At 36.3% G+C, this 22,171-nt stretch overlaps 1 protein-coding gene across 2 annotated transcripts; it reads right to left on the bottom strand.

Annotated features, from left to right (window-relative positions):
* Window positions 1-7,272: 7,272 nt before the first annotated feature.
* Window positions 7,273-21,805, bottom strand: LOC128202974 (paternally-expressed gene 3 protein-like). Of its 2 annotated transcripts, XM_052904191.1 has the most exons (5): window positions 21,348-21,805; window positions 20,721-20,835; window positions 17,699-17,925; window positions 15,217-15,405; window positions 7,273-10,184 (listed from the first exon to the last, which is right to left on the bottom strand). In XM_052904191.1, exon 5 carries the CDS (start codon window positions 8,274-8,276, stop codon window positions 7,677-7,679), a length of 600 nt encoding a protein of 199 aa, XP_052760151.1. In that variant the 5' UTR covers window positions 8,277-10,184; window positions 15,217-15,405; window positions 17,699-17,925; window positions 20,721-20,835; window positions 21,348-21,805; the 3' UTR covers window positions 7,273-7,676. The 2 variants fall into 2 exon arrangements, with proteins under 2 accessions (XP_052760151.1, XP_052760150.1); XM_052904190.1 differs by lacking the exons at window positions 15,217-15,405; window positions 17,699-17,925; window positions 20,721-20,835; window positions 21,348-21,805 and adding exons at window positions 13,756-13,917; window positions 14,963-15,160.
* Between the last annotated feature and the right edge of the window lie 366 nt (window positions 21,806-22,171).

The raw sequence follows: 22,171 nt of genomic DNA, 5'->3' as shown, positions 1-22,171 counted from the left end.
ATCAAATAATGCTAATTCAAATAAGTTCTTGTCATGTTTTTGTTATCAATCTTTAGATTTCACATCATGTTCTAAGCAAAAGCTACTAGGCATCAAGGAAGCAAAGTGTTTTGTTGCAGAGGGAAACAATGTGTAGCAAATTCGGTGTGCGCATTAGTAACATCCTATACATTTCAACCAACAAACTGGAATGAGAAAACGATGGATGAAATTTTATTTAGGGGTGACAAACTTTATAGGGATGTCAATTTGAAAAGGCTATACTGGTCAACAGATGACCAGTATGTGATGGGTCAGCTGTCCTGATAGGCCATGAAGATATTGAGAGTATGACATAGTTTATTGACTAGTTAGCCGATTCTCTTGAGCCTAGGACAAGTGGAAATGTACCGTTTAAAGTACTCAAGGTCAAAATGAAATGAATACTGAAGAAGATACTGATTCAGATTGGTCAGGGTTTAGTGAGATGAGGGAGGGAGAGATAACTTGCAAACCATATTTAGCTAATAAGTTTGTTTGCTTACGCATGGCTCAGTAAGTGTAAGATATATCTGACGTCAGCAGTGAATAATGAGGTTTTATAGATGATGAGGACACAGACAGCTACATTTTAGATGATTTGTTTCTAAAAGAGGCAAAGACAGACTTAAATAACAGTTCAGAATTCTTTCAAACATTTGATTTGATTAGAGATGCTTGTGAAAATAATGTTAATGTGTGTGAGAGCTAGTACAATAATGATGTTACAGTTCACATTGTATGACAGCATTGATGGGCATGATATTGAGGGAGCTGATGTTGATGGTTATGATGTTGAAAGTTATGATGGTGATGTTGAGAGTTGTGATGTTGAAGGAATTGGTATGGATAGTAATGTTATTGATGGGAATACTGTTGGTGGGAATGCTGTTGATGGGGTTCATGGCAATGATGTTGACGAGGGATGTGTTTATTGTTATGATGCTGATGTGGTTGATGGAAATGATGTTGATGGGGGAGGTGTAAATGGTTATGATGCTGATGTGGTTGATGACAATAATGCTAATGGAGGATATGTTCATGGTAATGATGCTGGTGTAGTTGGTGTGAATGCTGTTGATGGGGTTGATGGCAAAGATGATGATGATGATGGGGGACGTGTTAATGGTTATGATGCTGATGTGGTTGATGGAAATGGTGTTTATGGGAGAGATGTTAATGGTTATGATACTGATGTGGTTGATGGCAATGCTGTTGATGGGGTTGATGGCAACGATGATGATGATGATGGGGGAGGTGTTAATGGTTATGACGCTGATGTCTTTGATGGCAATGATGTTGATGGGGTTGGTGTAATTGGTTATGATTTGGTTGATGGGGGAGATGTTAATGGTTATGATGCTGATGTGGTTGAAGGCAATGATGTTAATGGTTATGGCGCTGATGTCATTGATGGCAATGATGTTGATGGGGTTGGTGTTAATGGTTATGATGTGGTTGATGGGGGAGATGTTAATGGTTATGATGCTGATGTGGTTGATGGCAATGCTGTTGATGGGTTTGATGGCAACGATGATGATGATGGGGGAGGTGTTAATGGTTATGACGCTGATGTATTTGATGGCAATGATGTTGATGGGGTTGGTGTAAATGGTTATGATGTGGTTGATGGGGGTGATGTTAATGGTTATGATGCTGATGTGGTTGAAGGCAATGGTGTTAATGGTTATGACGCTGATGTCGTTGATGGCAATGAGGTTGATGTGGTTGGTGTTAGTGTGGTTATGATGTGGTTGATGGGGTTGATGTAAATGGATATGATGCTGATGTGGTTGAAGGCAATGATGTTGATGGAGGAGATATTCATGGTTATGATGCTGATGTGGTTGGTGGCAATGCTGTTGATGTTGGTAATGTTAATGATTATGATGCTGATTGGGGTGATGGCAATGATGCTGATGTTGATGATTATGATGGGTTTTTTTTAGGAAGATGATGATATACCGTGGATTTATCTTGTTGACAAAGGTGAAATTCCATTAGTTAATGAAAGTCAAATCCCAATTTAAAAAACCAACCAATGTTATAAATAGATTTGTTAAGCTTGTGCATACAGTAAATCATTCCAGATGTCCACCACCCCTTTTTCCTCTGACTCCCGCATGACACTGCAGTGTCAAAGTCCAGGGTAGTCAACGCAAATAAGAAAACCTGATTGTTTTTATTGATGCTTGAAACACATACATTCCACATATTTTATAGTCTGAAAATAGTTTTTCAAAGTCATCTGGAAACAAATAGTTAATTTGTTTTTCCTGTTTTAATTGGTGTAATGCTGCTTTGGCTAAAACATATTTTCTGGTAATGACCTAATGTGTTTTTAAACCAGTTGAGTAGAGCTATTAGGACAAGTGAACTTGTGTATATTAATAAGAACTTCCCCTTTATGGTAACAAACCAAATATTTAAAAACAATGGTCAATATTGTCATTATTAGATTCCTTTGAAGGTCATTTTTTCTGATATTTTCAAAAACATTTTTGCTGATTTTTTTTAAACGAAATTTAATTAGGCAGTCAGATGGAATTATCAAGAAATTTGCCAATTTTTGTAAAGTAAAGAATAAAAAATAAATGTTCACTATTTTAAAATTAAATGATAATATTGAAAGTATGCCTTAAAGCTTTGCGAAAATGATGTTAATTTTAGCTGTTTTGAATTTATGTTTAAATCATGAATCTATGCTTTGTAAAAGCTTAAACTGTCTCCGTGGCCTAGTGGTTACGGCATCCTCCTACGGAGTGGGAAGTTGTGGGTTTGATCCCTGGCCACATCATATCGAAAGACGTTAAAAGTTGGTACAAGTAGCTCCCTTGCCTGGCGCTCGGCATTTAAAGGGTTGTGTTTGGAAATGTGGTGTACTAAGAACTGGTTTAACCGAGGAAAGTTGTACCCCGTGTATCGTTGCTTTACACCGAGCACGTTAAAGAACCAAGGTGTCTCTTCAAAAAAGAGCTAAGGTATCACACCCGGACTTCCGTGTATCCCATCACTGTCCCTTCAGCGTGCTGTCCCTTCAGCAAAAACAAAGGACCCCGTTGGAAATAAGTGCTTGCACTTTCACGGTTTATCTTTTACCGCAAGGTCTAAATAAATACATACATACATACAAACATTGTTGTTAAATTTTAAACACAGGATGAACAAAATCTTGTGCAAGTTAAATACTTGAGTAATTAAATGTTCAAAAGTAATACAGTAATGTTGAGTTATGTTCTGATTGTAGCTTCATGTTTTACAGCTCATACAGCCTGACCCTTTCCCATTATTTAAGTGTTAAATTAGACCTCTATTCAACTCAAATTATGAGCAATTTCAAAAAGTGAAGCACTACCTGGTTTTAACAATTATCAAACATAAAAGTTGTTATAAACCATATTAAACATTGATTATGCCTAAGACAAAAAGTGCTACAGTGTTGCATAAATATATTTTCTCAAATTGAAATAATTTCAGGTGGAAAACTGTCGTAAGTCAAGTTACGACAGTGTTGCATAAATTTATACTTTAATGAAATCTGACTTTTGAAGTGGAAAACTGTAGTAAGTCAAATTTTCATTAAATTCATCTTTTGTGTTCAATGTTTGAAGATAATATATGTTTTGATTTAAAACTAACATACAGTACAGCATTGTTATTTTCAAATATTATAAATATATCCAACACAAAGAAATTAAGACAGTTTTTTCCTTCTCCTGAACAATTTTGAAAAATGGAGTTACGACAGTATTGCGTTGAGCCCTCGATTTGTGAATGTCTACATAACAATTCAAACTAAAGTCAAGATAATAAATGCCATGTCGTTATACATTTTTTCTACGCGGTGAGCTGTTATATAGTTCACTTACTTTCTTCCCTCAAAAGGGTAAAAACAACCGACTTAAGAAAACACAAAGTCAATATCAAGACGAACACAATGACTAAGAATGTGTGTCACCTTTTTAACCGTTAGGGTATTTTCTTAGCATTGTTTATTATTTTTAACCAATCATTTGACTAGATTTTATCACGTGACACGCCTAAGCCAATGACATTGTTCTTGGCCATTCTCAGATAGTTTTCGGCGTGGGCGATTGCCTCGCCAAATTTAATAAATTTTTGATTACCTCCTCCTCCCCTCCTCCTTCTATGCGGTTTTATTATAGAGTATGCTTATTTCATTTTATTTACATTTTTTCCTGTTCATGATTTCTATGTTTAACTTTTATTTCCTTTATGTCAAACCTACATTTGTATATATATATTGGTTCTTAACACTTTTATGGGGCGGTTTTATCCACCCAGATATGATCTTTTTGAAAAACTACACGTGTATATATATATTAGTTTAGAACACTTTTATGGCATTTTGAATAAATGCCCTTTTTTCATTCAATCAACGTGTTTGTTTTTCCCTTCGTCCATACTAGTTCGCCTTAGATTGGTTTTCGTTCTACCTAACCTTGGTCAATATATAAAAGCCCATTGCATATTTTCGTGATGTTGTCATTTGCAATGCACGGCAACGTCTTAGATGTCCTGTTTTGGTTTTGCACACGCCAAGACTGTTCCTTTTCAAGCCCAGCAGGGACCCTCACGAAGTACCATTGTTAATTTTCGTGTTGGTATTATCTTTCGCCATCAACGTCATTTTTATACATGTTGTTTTTCATTGAAGGAATGAATTGCAGAGTTGATGTCATTATCGGGGTATGAACGCAATTGGGCTGTTCTAATTGTGTGGAGCCCGAAGGACTCCACGCGTACTTTGACCAGCCCAATTGCGTTCATATCCCCGATAATGACATCAACCCCGCAATTCATTGCTTATATTTACACCAATAGTTCATTACTTTATTCAATAAACGTTAAAAAATACTTCATTTTATTTCGGATTACCTTTCAGTAATCCTTTCTTACCCATTCTGTAAATAGGACGGCCCGACTGTTACCGGAAACGATTGATGAACGGTTACGCAATTGCCGAAAGGCAGTTCATTTAAGGAATGGAAGTTTGAGGTGTAAATATTATTGTAAACCAACATGTAACATTGTCCGACAATAATAGTTATCCATTTTCCTAGTATCCGGAAACTTACTGAATTTATTCTCTCTTTTTTAATATAAAAATAGTTATATGGTTAAATTGTCTGTCCGTCTGTATACACTGCTTGTATGTTATGATAAATAAACTGTATTATTATGCACGATTATAAACGTACATTGTAAATATAACCAAGAACCAACGTAAATAGAAATACAGACAAAGCAAACATTATTGCAGAAAACAAACATAATAATGCATGTGTATCGATGATATAACACTTTTTTTTAAAATTGCAATATAAACAGGGCCATGAGTGATGCCCCATCATACTAAGGCCTGGGTGTGTATGGAAGTTGTGGATTTCTGAAATAAAGTTTTGTACCTTTTCTGCACACAAAATAAAACAACACAACATATGTGCATAAACAGAACGCCTTAAAATTCGTCGTAAATTCGAAAAATATATGTGCGTGGATTCCTGTAATACAAAATCTGTTTCCCTTGAATTTCCGTACATTTTCTTGTTCAAGTCTTTATAGCTTCGGCATTGTTGGATCAATTTCATCAGATTTAAAATATAAACCCCTTATCCAGTATATTCCATTATGCATACAATGAATCAAATACATGCGAGTAATAAGTGGGTTCCTAAATCCGATTGGATTCGTTCCCGGATAACAACAATAAATAGATAAAACGTCCATTCTACAAACGATCTAGATTTTTATACATGTACTGTATTATTCAATAATTCATGGTTACAAAATTAATTTGAAAGATATGTTTTTATTGTTTTGCTATAGTTCAAAATCATTCAGATCCAAGTAAGTTGACTCTTGCTCCGGAGCGCGAACGATGCCACCGAGACAGGCTTGGAGTGTGCCCGCCCCACGGCACTGCCAGGGGCACACTGGACCAGATTCCTGATTGTGCAAGTAGGGGGCGGCCATGGGCATATCTTGAAGGATTTCGAAATAATCCACAGTATCTTATTGCAGTATAAATCAAGTTAACATCGGATCATATATTTAGTTTCTCTTGATCTGAGTTTAGATCTACCACATTGTTTTTTTGACTTCGAGATTACCCTATATTGTCTTAAAGGTCAATGTCAACAGAGAAACAGGAAATGTTTGTCCGTTAGGTGATTACACATACTGTTTTTAAGGCCAAGAACAACATACTCATGAAAATGCAGGTTTGAAGTAGAAAGAGGAAATGTTTGTCCGTGAAGTGATTATTCATACTGTTTTTAAGGCCAAGAACAACATACTCATGAAACGCAGGTGAGAAGAGGAAACAGGAAATGTTTGTCCGTGAGGTGATTTAAATACTCATGCTGTTTTTAAGGCCAAGAACAGCATACTCATGAAACGTAGGTTTGAAGAGGAAACAGGAAATGTTTGTCCGTGAGGTGATTTAAATACTCATGCTGTTTTTAAGGCCAGGAACAGCATACTCATGAAACGCAGGTTTGAAGTAGAAAGAGGAAATGTTTGTTCTTAAGTCTTTAAAGTCGAAAGTTTCATGAAAACTTATTTTGTTTTAAAGATGAAATGTTTGTCTTCAATATCCTGAACCCTATGGAATACTCATAAATTAGTAATCGATGCACAGGGGGCATGATGGTTGATAAAATCACCCTTTTCCAGTTTATGTACATACTTATTTAGTGTCCTTAAATTCATTTATATATAACTCATTCAAATTTTGAAAACTTCCAATTACTTGGAGTTATCACAATTCTTTGGAAATCATGTGCACCTTTTATTTTTAATCTGTCTTATGAACTTAATTTCTTCAATTCAAATCATGAATGAATTCAGTAAGGTTAAAAGGAATATCTTTTACACACCAATTTCTTGAAACTTCTCAAGTCCCTTATAACAGGATTCAGCTAATCTGTTTTTGTTGTTCTATAAAAGTGTTATATCGACAAGATTTTTTAGAAATTATGAAGGAATAATATGTATGATTATCAGAATAAACCATTTTTCATTTATCAAAATTCCTTTTCAGTAATTGAAATAAGTGACTTTATTAAAGCCTGTTACACTTAAAAAGTTTCGAGAAATTGGGGCCATATGATTATGGACTGTTCTCAATAAAAAGTATAACATTATTAAAGAGAAATTACATTTGTATGTATCATCTGGGACCAATACAAATCTTACTTCAAGCTATCATGTATTGCCGAGTAACACTAATTCTCAACTCAGTTTATTGCTTAGAACATAAAAATATGCTTTTAATAAATACAACCTATTCATAGCCATAATTTTAAGCAATATCAAACTTGTTTATGTTTTACATCAAGTAAGATTTCAGGTAAGTCTGTTGACAATCTCCATGGCAATCCACTGCTTGTCTCCCTGTCTCCATGGCCAGCCTCTGTGTGTCCTGTCTCCATGGCAAGTCTCTACTTGTTATGTCCCAATGGCCAGTCTTTGCATGTCCTGTCTCCATGGCCAGTCTTTGCATTTTCTTCTGTCTCCATGGCCAGTATCTGCATGTCCTTCTGTCTCCATGGCCAGTCTTTGCATGTCATTTTGTCTCCATGGTCAGTCACTGCATATTCTTCTGTCTGCATGGCCAGTCTCTGCATGTCCTGTCACCATGGCCAGCCTCTGTGTGTCATCCCGTCTCCATGGCCAGCCTCTGCATGTCCTTCTGTCTCCATGGCCAGTCTCTGTGTGTCCTTTTGTCTCCATGGCCAGCCTCTGCATGTCCTATCACCATGGCCAGCCTCTGCATGTATTCTGTCTACATGGCCAGTCTCTGCATGTCTTATGTCTACATGGCCAGCCTCTGCATGTCTTCCGTCTCCATGGCCAGCCTCTGCATGTCTTTCAATCTCCATGGCCAGTCTCTGTGTGTCCTTCCGTCTCCATAACCAGCCTCTGTATGTCCTTCTGTCACCATGGCCAGCCTCTGCATGTCTTCTGTCTCCATGGCCAGCCTCTGGTTGTACTTCTGTCTCCATGGCCAGCCTCTGCATGTCATTCTGTCTACATGGCCAGTATCTGCACGTCCTTCTGTCACCATGACCAGCCTCTGCATGTCTTCTGTCTACATGTCCAGCCTTTGCATGTCTTCTGTATACATGGCCAGCCTCTGTATGTCTTCTGTCTACATGGTCAGCCTCTGCATGTATTCTGTCTCCATGGCAAGCCTCTGTGTGTCCTTCTATCACCATAGCCAGCCTCTGCATGTCCTTCTGTCACCATGGCCAGCCTCTGCATGTCTTCTGTCTCCATGGCCAGCATCTGCATGTCTTCTGTCTACATGGCCAGCCTTTGTATGTCTTCTGTCTACATGGCCAGCCTCTGCATGTCTTCTGTCTACATGGCCAGCCTCTGCATGTCCTGTCCCAATGGCCAGTCTCTGGGTGTCCTTCTGTCTCCATGGTCAGTCTCTTGGTGTCCTTCTGTCTCCATGGTCAGTCTCTTGGTGTCCTTCTGTCACCATGGTCAGTCTCTGGATGTACTTCTGTCTCCATGGCCAGTCTTTGCATGTCATGTCTCCATGGTCAGTCTCTGGGTGTACTTCTGTCTCCATGGCCAGTCTCTGCATGTCCTGTCTCCATGGTCAGTCTCTGCATGTCCTCTCTCTGGGTTTACTCCTGTCTCCATGGTCAGTCTCTGCATGTCCTGTCACCATGGCTAGTCTCTGGGTGTACTTCTGTCTCCATGGTCAGTCTCTGAGTGTACTTCTGTCTCCATGGCCAGTCTCTGCATGTCCTGTCACCATGGTCAGTCTCCGAGTGTACTTCTGTCTCCAAGGCCAGTCTATGCATGCCCTGTCTCCATGGTCAGTCTCTGTGTGTCTTTCTGTCTCCATGGCCAGGCCCTGCATTAGTGTTGTGCCGATGATTGATTATAATCGATAATTGATCAGAAAGGCCTACATCATCAACAACAATCGATAGTGAAATTTGAACAATGGATTATAGAAACAAGGGACGTAACCGCTGTCAACAAATTTACTTATTTCTTGTTAATGCTTGTTTATGTTAAAATGTTTATGTGTTACTATGTTAAGTTTTGTAGTCATTATCTTATCAAGTCAATAAGTCGCTACAGTACCTTATTTCAAATTTTCTTTGTAATTCCATGCTAAATGATTCATTCTTAACTTCTCATGTTTGTGGTTTAAAAGTGATTTTTTTTTTTTTTGATATCTTTCTTTGTGTTTATTTTACACAGGTATACACTACTAAATGTAAGACAAAAACTAGAGCCTGTCGTCTCATGCTCTGTAACTTGTAAACAATGAACATTGTTGCTTCCTGAATTAATAATGTAAATTTGTATATATAGAAATCTACAAACAAAATTGTAAGGGAACATTGGTGCTTAAATAATAATTAAGCAATTAATAATCGATCATTATATTGCCTTTTGTTTAAAGCCTCTGTTTGTAAATCCTTTCTCATGCCAGTCTCTGCATGCCATTTTGTCTATATGGCAAGCCTCTGCTAGTCCTTTTGTCCAGTGCCTCCTTGTTCTTCTGTCTCCATGGCAAGTCTTTGCTGGCCTTCTGTCTCTATAGCCAGCCTCTGCTTGAGCTGTCTCTGTGGTAAGTCTTTGATTGTCTATCCGTCTCCATGGTAAGTCTCTACTTATCCTGTTTCTATGGCAAACATTTGCTTATTATTAAGTATCCATGGTTAGTGTCTGGTTGTCCTCCTGTCTCAATGGTAAGCCACTGCTTGTCTTTTGGTCACCACAGCCAGTCTCTGCTTGTCCTTATGTATCCAAGGTCAGTCTTTACATTACTTCCTGTCTCAATGGTCAGCCTCTGCTTGACCTTCTGTCTCAATGTCCATTCTCTACTTGTTGTCTGGTCCCCAAGGTTAGACTCTACTTGTCATATGGTCTCCATGTCTAGTCTCTGTTTGCCATTCTGTATCCATGACAAGTCTCTGCTTGTCCTTCCCTCCCCACAGCCAGTCTCTGTGTGTCCATCTCCATGTCCAGTCTCTGCTTGACATTCTGTCTTCAACTTACTTCAAGTCAGACTCTGTTTGTCCTTCTGTTTCCAACAAGTTTCCACTTCTACCTTTCGACTCATCACCATATTTGTGCAGTGCACAATGTCAAGGAAGTCCATTTATCTCCTGTAACATGAATAAAGAAAGTTTAAACTTGGTTACATAGTATAAACAATAAATAATGTACAGAGCTTAAGTTGTACGAGGTGCAGTCAAAAAGTTCCTGGACTGCCTTTGTACTGTTGTCATTTTTGGGATTAGAAAAAATACTAGAACTCCGCGAGTCGGATGTGTCGCCTGACGAATTATTTACTGTCAATATTATAGCTGTTAGATTGGCATTTTATTCATTTATAGAAAATGATGTTGCCATTTAACTTTCAAGTGTAGGTGGCATTTGAACTGAAGGTAACAACATTAAGCCAGGAGCAAGCAATTGGTTATATAAGCAAAAATGAGCACAATAAATACTGAAGTCAATGACATTGAGAAATAATTTGAAGATAATGGATTAATACGTTTTCAGGTGTGAAATGAGCATCTCTGTCTTGCTTCTGTCTAAACTGCTGTCCAGACCGGTTTATGATGGCTGAAGTAAGACACCAATTCACCAACAGATATGCCCCGGACAAAACTTTAAGCATGAAAATTAACAAAGGGCAATGATTCTAAACATATAGATGCAAGAGTCACGGTTTTTGTGCACTGCACTTTCCCTCAATCAGATATACCTACGGAAGAAGTTTCAGGTTGATACCTCTTATAGTTTACGAGATATGCCCCGGACAAAACTTAAAGCAAGAAAATTAACAAAGGGCAATAACTCTAAAAATATGGCAGCAAGAGTTACGGTTCTTGTGCACTGCACTTGCCCTCAATGAGATCTATCTAGCTATGAAGTTTCAAGTTGATACCTCTTATATTCTTCAAGATATGCCCCGGACAAAACTTTAAGCATGAAAAATAACAAAGGGCAATAACTTTAAAACTAAGAAAGCAAGAGTTACGGTTCTTGTGCACTGCACTTGCCCTCAATGAGATCTATCTAGCTATGAAGTTTCAAGTTGATACTTCTTATATTCTTCAAGATATGCCCCGGACAAAACTTTAAGCATGAAAATTAACAAAGGGCAATAACTCTAAAAATATGGCAGCAAGAGTTACTGTTATTGTGCACTGCACTTGCCCTCTATGAGATCTATCTAAATATGAAGTTTCAAGTTGATAACTCTTATATTCTACAAGATATGCCCCGGACAAAACTTTAAGCATGAAAAATAACAAAGGGAAATAACTCTAAAAATATGGAAGCAACAGTTCTTGTGCACTGCACTTGCCCTCAATTAGATCTATCTACATATGAAATTTCAAGTTGATACCACTAATAGTTTAGGAGATATACCCCGGACAAGCGAAAATGGGACGCGGACGCCGCCGCCGACGACAAAAGTAACCCCTATATGTCGTCTTTTCAGACGACACAAAAATTGCATCAAACTAAAGCAAAAACTAAATTCTACAGGACTGAACATATATTACTTTTAAATAACACATAAAACAATCAAGTTTTACACAGCAAATAAACACATCTCACTTCGTACGGATCACTTCGTACGGAAATGACGTACTGTTAACGTCACGTCAGCGTAGGCGCTTGTATACTAGTCAATGTTTTTCAAAGTATATTGCCCTTGAAATTAAATACATTTTCTGTGCCAATCTACACACTTATTAAAACTGTCTGTGTACCACCCCTTTTCGCAGCTGCTTACGGTCCCCCTTACGGTCGACCTGATGGAAAATTTCATTTCTTCTTCAGACTCAAATCTGCGACCTCGTAATACGGCATTTAATATTGGAAATACACAAAAGTCCAAAGGCGCTAGGTCGACACTATAAGGCAGCTAATGCAGTCTTTTATACCCCCAAAAGTTATTGTTTTTTATGCGTCTTCAACCCGATGTGCAGGAGCATTGTCCTGATGAAAGATAAAATTTCGCAGTCCAGACGTTTCTTTCTCAATGTGTTAGTGAGATGTCTCTGCACGGCTTAAATGTCACAAACATATGTTAACTCAATGTGAACCTAAATCATATCATAAGAAATGCCTGAAATTAATTAGAAATAAATAATTGTCAAGATGTTATATATATTTCCATGGCTTAATCCGACACATCCGCTATTTCGTCGATTGATTTCTGCCGATCTACTCGAAACTGCCACCCTGCTGTTCCCTTATTGTCAGTTATGTCGTCACAAGAGTCCTGGAAATGCTTGTGCCAATCCAATACGAGTGTCCACGAACATTTACATAATCCATACACCAGATTTATAAATTTTCATGTGTCCGTTGTTATCATTTCCGGTCACAGAGTATTTAATGACTGTCCGTTGGTCCGTTCGATCGGATGACGTTGATGTTTCTTCACTGGCGATTTCTTCCATGGCTTCAAACAATGCATACTAATTCAATATATTTTAAGCGATGATGTTTGTTTTGGGCGTGTGTTTAGAAATGACATTGATGTGACGTCATGTAAATTTACGTCATCAAACAACGCCAAAATATTGCATATCTAGCTTTAATAACAGTGATTTTTTTTTACAATCGTTAATAATTCAAAGTGATCCGTAGCGTAGGTTATATACTATAAAAAACATATTTTTCTATCAAGATATGGATGCTTTGTAAATAATTTTGCTTACAAAATGTAAAAATGTTGATAGGATTTATGTGTGACAAATATCGTCATAGTCAGGGAACTTTTTGACTGCACCTTGTAAATCAAATAAATGGAATGAACCTTAGTCAGAAATATTTGATATTGATGGTAATATTTTCTAAACTTGCATTTATAAAGTATCAGGGGAACCTTTCTCAGCTTTTTATCAATTTTAATAACAAAAAACTTCCACTGCCCTATGTTGTTCAGTTTGTATGGCACATTCTCCAAATACTGGTTAACAACCTGCACAACACACTTGCCCTGGACAAAATAAAATAATAATTTATATAATTATTTCATCAAGGCAAGTACTCTGATTAAGTTTGTGCAGATTGGATGGATATATTACAAAAATAAGTTTTTTTTCTTCGATTAGACCTAGTGACCTAGTTTTTGAGCTCATCTGACCTAGTTTCAAACTATTTTTTAAGATTTTATTGAGACAAATATTATGATTAAGTTTAATGAAGATTGGAGCAGATAAACTGCCTCTTTTTGTAACTAATGACCCAGTTTTTTTAACAAAATTAGCCACTTAAAATGCAATGAGATGTCTTGGAGGGTAACACTCTTTCCAAGTTTGAACATAATCGGCCAATCATAACCAATGTTTGATCCAATGATATGATTTCTCACAAAGAACTTTCAAGATTTTACCAAGATATACAATTTTTCATCACATGAGACTTAAATTTGTCCAAGACATCAACAATCTGATAAAGTTGTTCTTTTGACCTTGTGACCTAGTTTTTGATTTGATGTGAACTTCTTTAACAAGCGATCAAGGTTTCAAGGGAAACGTTCTGACCAAGTTTAAACATGATTTTACCAATCACTAACGAAATGGTTCCCGACGGTTTCTGACAGATCAACCATGCCAATACTATACCCCCTCCCAAAACTGCCAGGGAATAATAAGTAAACTTAAGTTAAAAATATATCTTGTGAAAACTTTTATATCCCCAACCCACCATCTTCAGTCTGTATGTCACCCCTCTCAGACAGGTTGATCCACTGATACTATTGTATAGTTCTACAGCCTAAATCATGCTGGATGGGGCTGTGTTCAGGTAGAACTGCTAAGTGCCTGATGTTCCGTTTTCTGCAATGGCTTGAATTACAGGACTTTGGCGCTAAAATGTACAGTTATTTCTTTGATATAATCCTAAATGCCCTACATACAATCATACAGCATTTAGAAATGTATAAATGGAGCTGTTCAATTGCATATTTGAATACCCAGTAATTTGATCAATCCTTACTTTAATTTGATCAAAGGATTATAAATATCTTCCATGGCCGCTCGTGTAAGATAGATCCATTCCGACCCGAGCGTAGGGTGTTTTGCGGAAACGAGGTTAACCAAGTTTCCACAAAACACCCTGCGCGAGGTCGGGATGAAACCATCTTACACGAGCGGCTATGGTAGATGCTTTTTCTCCCACTTCAGTTAAACAAAATCAAGTAAAAATGTATTTTTTGCTGGAACTCTTTTGTGCTTAATGAAAATAATTGCGTATGGATATGCGATAGTTCATGGTTGTCATGGATATGCGCGCAGTGATACAGTTCATGTTAATATTAAAATCGGTCTTTCTAAATAGTTCTAAGAAGAATAAAGCATTATTTCTTAAATGGTACGTGAAAACTGTTTTATGGTGACATTTAAAGCGAGAAATAATTAATTAGCGTTCTAAATATTACCACAAGACAAGATTTCCTTGATGCTACTGACGACAGTCTTCAACAAGGGAGATAATTACAATGTTGTGACCATTAGAAAGGAGTTCCATACGGGCATTTTATCTTCGCCCGTGGGCAAAATAAGAATATCTAGCATGGTTAAATTATTTGATCTACTTATCTGAGGTGGGAGAACGGACATCTTAACCTCAGTGTAATCTAACTTCATACATACAAAGACTACAACTAATAATTAAGGTAAGAACAAAAGCAGTCACACTACCATATCCCATATAAACTGTATCAACAACCCCTTACGACCAAGGATAACAAAAAATTAATAAAGCAATAACTAAAAAAATACTGCAGCCAGATTTATGAGATCATTCTGTATAAGGAGTTTAAAGTATAAACCTTTAAAACGTTTTTAGTCATGCTTTGGACAAAAAATAAGTATGATATTAACAAAGGTCAATAACTAAAAAAATACTGCACCCAGAGTGTGGCTTTCCTGACATTGTTTCCTAGAGTCAGTGTATTCTGGGCAGCATCAGAGCGGACAACTGTCCCGAGCCTACATGCAGTCATGATTCATTGGTTATTAGTTTTAAATGCAAATGAGGTAAAACTTAAAGCTGAACAAAAGTGCACTTTGACAATACTGGTTTTGCATTTAGATATTTAATTTTGCATGAACTCTTGATACGAATTTCAGTGTAAAAGTGAAAAAAGTCACACAAAAAGCAAACCTTTCACAGTGAGTTTAGCATAACTGGACTTGATGTCAAAGATGATTGTGTGTTCTGCACCATTGTCAGGGGAAACCTTTTTAGGTGCAGGGAATGGTGGGTCTTGCCATGACTGATGTCATAGGCGTCTGACACTGTGATTGTCTCCTGCAACATGCTTCAGTGGGGCAACCAACTCAACCAGCGGGTCTGAAATATTACCAAATGCAACATAAAGATAAACATTTATCAGTAACAACAAACGGTCAAAATCATTTATTCAAAATATAATAGAAGAATAAAAAAAACTTCAAGAGTTTCTCCATCATTACTTTTTTCATTTTCAGTATCAGGTTGATTTTACTATAGTGTCAAATAAATGCAGTATCAAAGTTGACTTTTTGTGGGCACTTATATTTGTAAGACATCATAAATTTTAACATCTGAATTAATTATCCTAATGTACTTTTCACTTTGTGGTTTGCCAAACACCGGTATCACCAAAATTGCTGCGTTTGCCTTCATCATGCAATACAAAATTCTTAGCAATAAGTTTTTTCACCAGACCTTTACATGTGACCTCATACAAGCCATATTTCCCAGTGGGTGAAAAAATCCCAAGGAATTTTAATCAAACCCCAGGTCAGGGACAAAAATCCCCCCCCCCCCTGAATTAAAAAATAAACGCAAATTCTATCAGAGAGTTGATTTTATCCCCATGTTTACAAGAAATGCCCTCTCTGCTATGAAGCTTAATTGGATGATCAACGTATGGTGCAAAATCAATCAGCAGACACATGTGTTGCATTGTTTTATTAGAAACTGAGAAATAAGTGTCAAGTAGACTTTTCAGATGAGAGAAGGATTTTTATTTGTTTTCAACTACGGTACATTTTTTTGTTCCAATCAGAGAGCATGTACCATTTTAAGAGTCCTTCACAATGTGATAAAAACTTATGCCACTTAAAAAATAATGATTCATAATTATCAAGTAGACTGTATAGATTATTTGGTACATAATGCGATTAGAATAACTGATAGAAAAGGCTGTTTCTTTGTCATGCTGCACTACGTTAATTTACATGTGTGACATTGACATTTATCAGAAAATGACAGAATGAAACTGTAAGATAAAACAATGAAAAAATTACTTTATACATTACAAATATGTTTATTTTTTCTGTGAATGCCATAATGAAACATGTGCATGAACTTTTACAAAAATGGTTGTATTTTGTGAAATTAACTTGCTCTTCAGAAGGTTTATAGTCAGATAATATTATACACAAAATGTGCTCAGTATGCATGATATGGATGGAATCTTCTTTATGTATATATTGATGATCCAAGAAACATTGTGTAACAAATAAATTCAATCAATATACATCATATAAAATCCAAAGTATGCTTATTGTCAGGTAATTTATTCCACATAAAACTGTTTAAAGCCTGCATAAGGTATACAAGCCAAAGCTTTTCTATATAAATTATTGTAACATGAAAGTGCAAGCTAAATTTCACTGGGCGACATTTCCTTTTGGCGGTTTTTGTCCACTCAGATATGTTTATCAGACAACTTTTCTAAATTACCTTTTGAATAACTTAGCAATATTTATGGCATTTTAATAAATGCCTGTTTTTCATTCAAATGGTGTTTGTTTTCCTTCAATCCATACTAGTTTATGCAAACATAAAACTATTTATGACTTTGTACAATTTATTTCTTTACGTCTGTGGCACGGGATTTAGGTAATATCTCGGGAATTAGCCATACGGTCACTTTATCCCAGGAGCCAATCAATTCTCCCCTTTTGTGCCATGTGACACTACAGGCCAATCAGAAGGCGTCTGAAATTCTTCTTTGTTCTCTCTGGCGTATGCTAAGCGCTCGCCAGTCTCTGAAATTTATTTTTACCACCACCTCCTACATTTTTCTAATTTTATGGACGCTCTTTCCAAGGTCTACCTTATTTCTTTTCTCCGTTTCTTTCACTTACCGCCTTGTACCTTAAGATATTCCAATTGTTGTTGTAATTGTTTTGTTTTTATGGGCAAGGTTTTGTATTTTCCATTGCCTTATACTGTTCTTCCAAATGTGCTCACCAAATTTGTTAATTTCGAGATTTCATGTTGATTTGTAATTATATGTTTTTATTTTCTGACCACTTTGTTAATATATGCATCTACTGGGTGGGTAGTTTTTGTCCATCCAGATATGTTTTTCGGACCACTTTTCTAAATTACCTTTTGAATAACTTAGCAATATTTATGGCATTTTAATAAATGCCTGTTTTTCATTCAAACAGTGTTTGTTTTCCTTCAATCCATACTAGTTTGACTTCCCTGTACATAATGTAACTTTGACCTTGGACAATTACATAAAAATTATAATAACATAAAAGACAGTGCAAGCTAAATTTCAGAGTTGTGATCATCATAAATGCTTTAGACTTTAGATTTTTCAAAATTGAAAATGAAATATTATGCAGTATAATTTACTTACCTCCAACAGTAAGGGAAGCTGATGTCAAAACATCACCACAGGCACATGTTTATTTCCCAGCATCCTGCAGTATTATGTCAGGGATTGTGAATATGCGTCCATGACAACCTTGTGGTTCCTGTTTGTCCAGACTGGTTTACCGTCCATCAGGCAATTGACTGGTTTATTCAGCTTGATGAGCTCAAACATCTGTCTGACTGTCTTGTCCTTGTCCTGGGCTTTAGTGTCTGCTGAAATCAAACAACATATTGACTCTCTAGCAATTCTATGTTTTGCTAAAAATAGCATTTTTGGTTCATTTAAGGTCCATAATCCAGTCATGGAAGGGTAGATCTAGCTGATCATAGATATTGAACTAGTACTGTACAAATTTCAGTGTGTGTATACCACATGATAAATGAGGTCATATATGCTACGTCGGAAGGCAATATTTTGCTTAAAATGAAGACTTAAATCAAAGATAACTTTTCTTTTACTACACCATTTTAAATAAAACAAAGGGCAGTCTGTGCCGCTTAAAGAGCCCCGCCTTTGTCCTATTACCGAAGTTTGATAAGGTAAATAGTTTAATCAAACACTTCAGCAAACCTGTTTCCAAAATAATGTTTTGACAGTGCTCTGTCAGACGGTTGTATTGTGAAAAGGTTTGTCGAAGTGTTTGAAAAAACTAAACTCTCAATCAAACTCTGGTAAAAGGCAGGGCTCATTAAGAGGCATAGACTGCCCTATGTTTCATCGCAAGTGGTGAAGAAATAGTGAAGTTATTTTTGTTTAAAGTCTTCATTTGAAGCAAAATATTGCCTTCCGACGTAGCATTTATGACGTAATTTATCACGGGGGCAAAAGGCATTGCAATGAAAGGTCTCAATGACTTTTTCCTATATACCAAGTTTGGTCACATTATGTCAACCATTACATTAGTTATTCAGTACTAACCATTTTTCCAATTTTAGCAACAGTGAGCTTGACCTTGACCATACTCTTGGGGTCCAAAACAAAATCTCATGAAAGGTCTCTGGCAAAAATTTTATTATATATTAAGTTTGGTAGCAATATGTCGACCCTTACTTCAGTTATTCACTACTAACTATTTTTCTTTAAATAGTAACTTTGACCTTGACCTTGATCATAGGGGCCTCAAACGCAATCCCATGATAGGTCTCAATAAACTCTTCCTATATACCAAGTTTGGTCACTATATGTCAAGCTAGCTAAAATAATTTGATACATAAGGTGACTTCTAGCCTGCCCGAACAATGATGCAAGTCATTTTTATAAATAGTTTTCCCTTTGAGAAAACCTGGTTAAGAATATAACAAAAGCTGTCACAGAGACAGCGCGCTTGACCATCAACCCCTTTTCAGTGTAAGGATTGCAAACTTTAACGTAAATTCTAAGTAGAAAAAGGGGCACAACTTTGTCAAAATGCTTGTTAGAGTTACCTCCTCCTGTGTACAGGTTGAGGGCTGGATTGTGAACAAGTGTCCAAAGTTTCAAAGCCAGATGTCAATGGACATTGAAAATATTTGAGCTTGTACGCAAACTTTAACATAAATTCTAAGTTGAAAAAGGGGCATAATTTTGTCAAAATGCTTGATAGAGTTACCTCCTCCTCTTTATAGGTTGGGGGCATGATGGTGAACAAGTGTGCAAAGTTTCAAAGCCAGATGTCAATGGACTTTGAAAATAATTGAAGTGGTACGCAAACTTTAACGTAAATTCTTAGTAGAAAAAGAGGCATAATTTTGTCAAAAGGCTTGATAGAGTTACCTCTTCCTGTTTATAATTGGGGGCATGATGGTGAACAAGTGTGCAAAGTTTCTAAGCCATATGTCAATGGACTTTGAAAATATTTGAGGTGGTACGCACACTTTTAACATAAATACTAAGTAGAAAAAGGGGGATAATTTTATCAAAAGGCTTGATAGAGTTACCTCCTCCTGTGTACAGGTTTGGGGCATGATGGTGAACAAGCGTGCAAAGTTTCAAAGCCATATGTCAATGGACTTTGAAAATATTTGAGGTGGTACGCAAACTTTAACATATTAAGTGGTTACGCCGACGCTGGCGCTCGGGTGAGTCGGATAGCTCTCCTTATTCTTCGAATAGTCGAAATGTCAAAATAAAAAATAATAAATAAAACAAGTCTATCAAGGGCCAAAATTAGTATTTAGGGTTAAAATGGAATTTTGTGACTTTATTATAAGATGTTCATCAATAATTTCGCAAAGTATCTAGTCAATTGAATGAAGGGAATATTAGTTCTTTATTAAAATACCAACTTGCCCATAAAACTTTTAACCTGCCCTAAAATTTTAACTTGATTTAAGGATAACAAGGAGTTATGTAACCTCATTGCGTGATGGTACCGAACAACTGTGTAAAATATTAAATGCATTGAATGTAGGATAAAGAAGGTTTTTAATATATATCCAAACCTGCCCTAAAACTTCAACCCATGGTCCATAGTCAATCATGGGCCATAATATGTATAAACGATACCATGGAGTTATCTAACCTTATTATGTGATGGCCTGAACAAATGTATGAAGTATGAACTGAATTTAATGAAGGGTATTAGAGTTATTATTGAAAATGCCAACTTGCCCTAAAACTTTAACCAGACACTGACACAGACACTGATGCTAGGCTGGGGCAACTAGTAAAGCCCTCCTTATTCTTCGAATATTCGAGCATAACATACACCCGAAAGCGTTCATCAAACTATACAACAAGAATACACTTGTAAAAATATGACTTTTTTCTAAACTGAACTTATGAAACTAACAATGTATTTTTTTCAAAAGATAGCCGTTTCAGCATAAAAACTGTCTAAATAATCAATGCATATGAATTATGAGATTTGATGAACAGTAAAAGGTACCCTTTAAGCAATTGCTATCAAAACTCCATATTATTTTATTCATATTTATTTGAGAATTTCACTTAACGGTTTAAAGAATACATACAGATCCATAACCTTTTTTATTCGATAAAGAGATGAATATTTGATTTCATTTACCGTGTAAAAACCCAACTCCAGTGGGTCTGACATTGGGAAGTAACGTACAATCAGCACCAATGTCAAAGAACTGCATGCACAGGAAGTTTACAACCACATTGGACAATAAGGCGCCCTGGAATATGAAATATATAGAACATTTTGCTTTTTCAGATAAAGAACATGCATATTGTTTAATTTCATTGTAGCATATAATTATAATTATTATTCCAGTTGATTGAGCCACCATTGCAATGCTGGAGACAATGCTTGTTATTAACAGCTTCTAGTGAGGATCATATAGAGTTATCTCACAAAGCTACATTTACATGTGTATGTTCACATCATGTTTTAAAACTTCTCTGTTGTTCCTTCACTGTCACATACAGATACAGATAATTTAAAAACCTGAAATATTACTGTTTCTTGGCCTCTCAAATGTACTTCTCAAGTAATCCAATATGCAAATGCATAATAAGGCCTAATATAAGTAATCTAAGATCATACTTTTATGAATACTAGAATTCTAAAATATGTGCATAAAAGACAATTCATGTTCTGTGCAGTGAGGAAAGGTTTTTTTATAATATATAATGCCCCGAGTCAAGGTTACGAATCAGCTGAGCTCATATTCTGTGCCAATAGTACCTGTGCATTGCTTCAGGAAAAGGAAGGGAGCGGTCTCTCTGTATTGTCAGCGTAATAACACACAACAATCCTTCTGTAAACCAAACTGTAATGTGACAGGACAAAGGCTCTAAAATAAGTGTGCTTAAGTTTTACAATTCATTATACATCTAGACTATCCAGAAAAAGACCCCCAAAAAATCACTGGTAATTTTTTATAACAGTCAGAAACAACTTAACACTCCAGGTATGTCTGAATATACAAGTTCCTTGTCATGTAATAAATAATCCTTTAAATCATTCCCAATAATACTAGATGCACCACAATGTGACAAAACCAGGTTTTTCATATGGGCAATCAGGAATTAATTTCTTGTAAAAGTTTGAAAAAAGCAGTAGCCTTTCTCTTAAAGTTTATGAAAAAGAGACATAACTGAAATTTATTCTAGCTATGTATTCAGTTTTGCTGCAACATTCATACTAAGTTTCATGGCATTGACCCCACCACCCTCAAAATCAATTCTTAGCTTGCTCTCATAAGCTACCTTACTTGCTGAGTTTATTCACTATTCTTTAATGAACATGGATTTATTCATGAATACAAATTCTGACAGTTGAGGTCTATCCTGTTGATTACGTCACAGCACCTGCGCACGCGACATGCGCACGTACTGTTTGGCGCGTTTTCCTGTTTGGCAACAATGCTACTCGCCTAAACTTCTGATTTAGTTTGAATAACCCTAAACAAATATTGAAATCAATTGTGATTAATTTTTTTTTCTTTCATTTCAGTTACCTACCATTGGCAAGGCTGTGAAGAAGAAGCGGCAGTATGACAAAGGATT

This window comes from Mya arenaria, chromosome 9 (genome assembly GCF_026914265.1).
Source record: "Mya arenaria isolate MELC-2E11 chromosome 9, ASM2691426v1".
NCBI classification, from domain to species: domain Eukaryota; kingdom Metazoa; phylum Mollusca; class Bivalvia; order Myida; family Myidae; genus Mya; species Mya arenaria.
The sequence above is the reverse complement of the archived record's forward strand: the minus strand, read 5'-3'. Positions and strand labels throughout refer to the sequence as shown.

What these genes read in the sequence shown, in the direction of transcription:
- LOC128202974 (XM_052904191.1), bottom strand. Translation starts at nt 8,276, where the DNA reads ATGCAGAGGCTGGCTATGGTGATAGAAGGACACACAGAGGCTTGCCAT.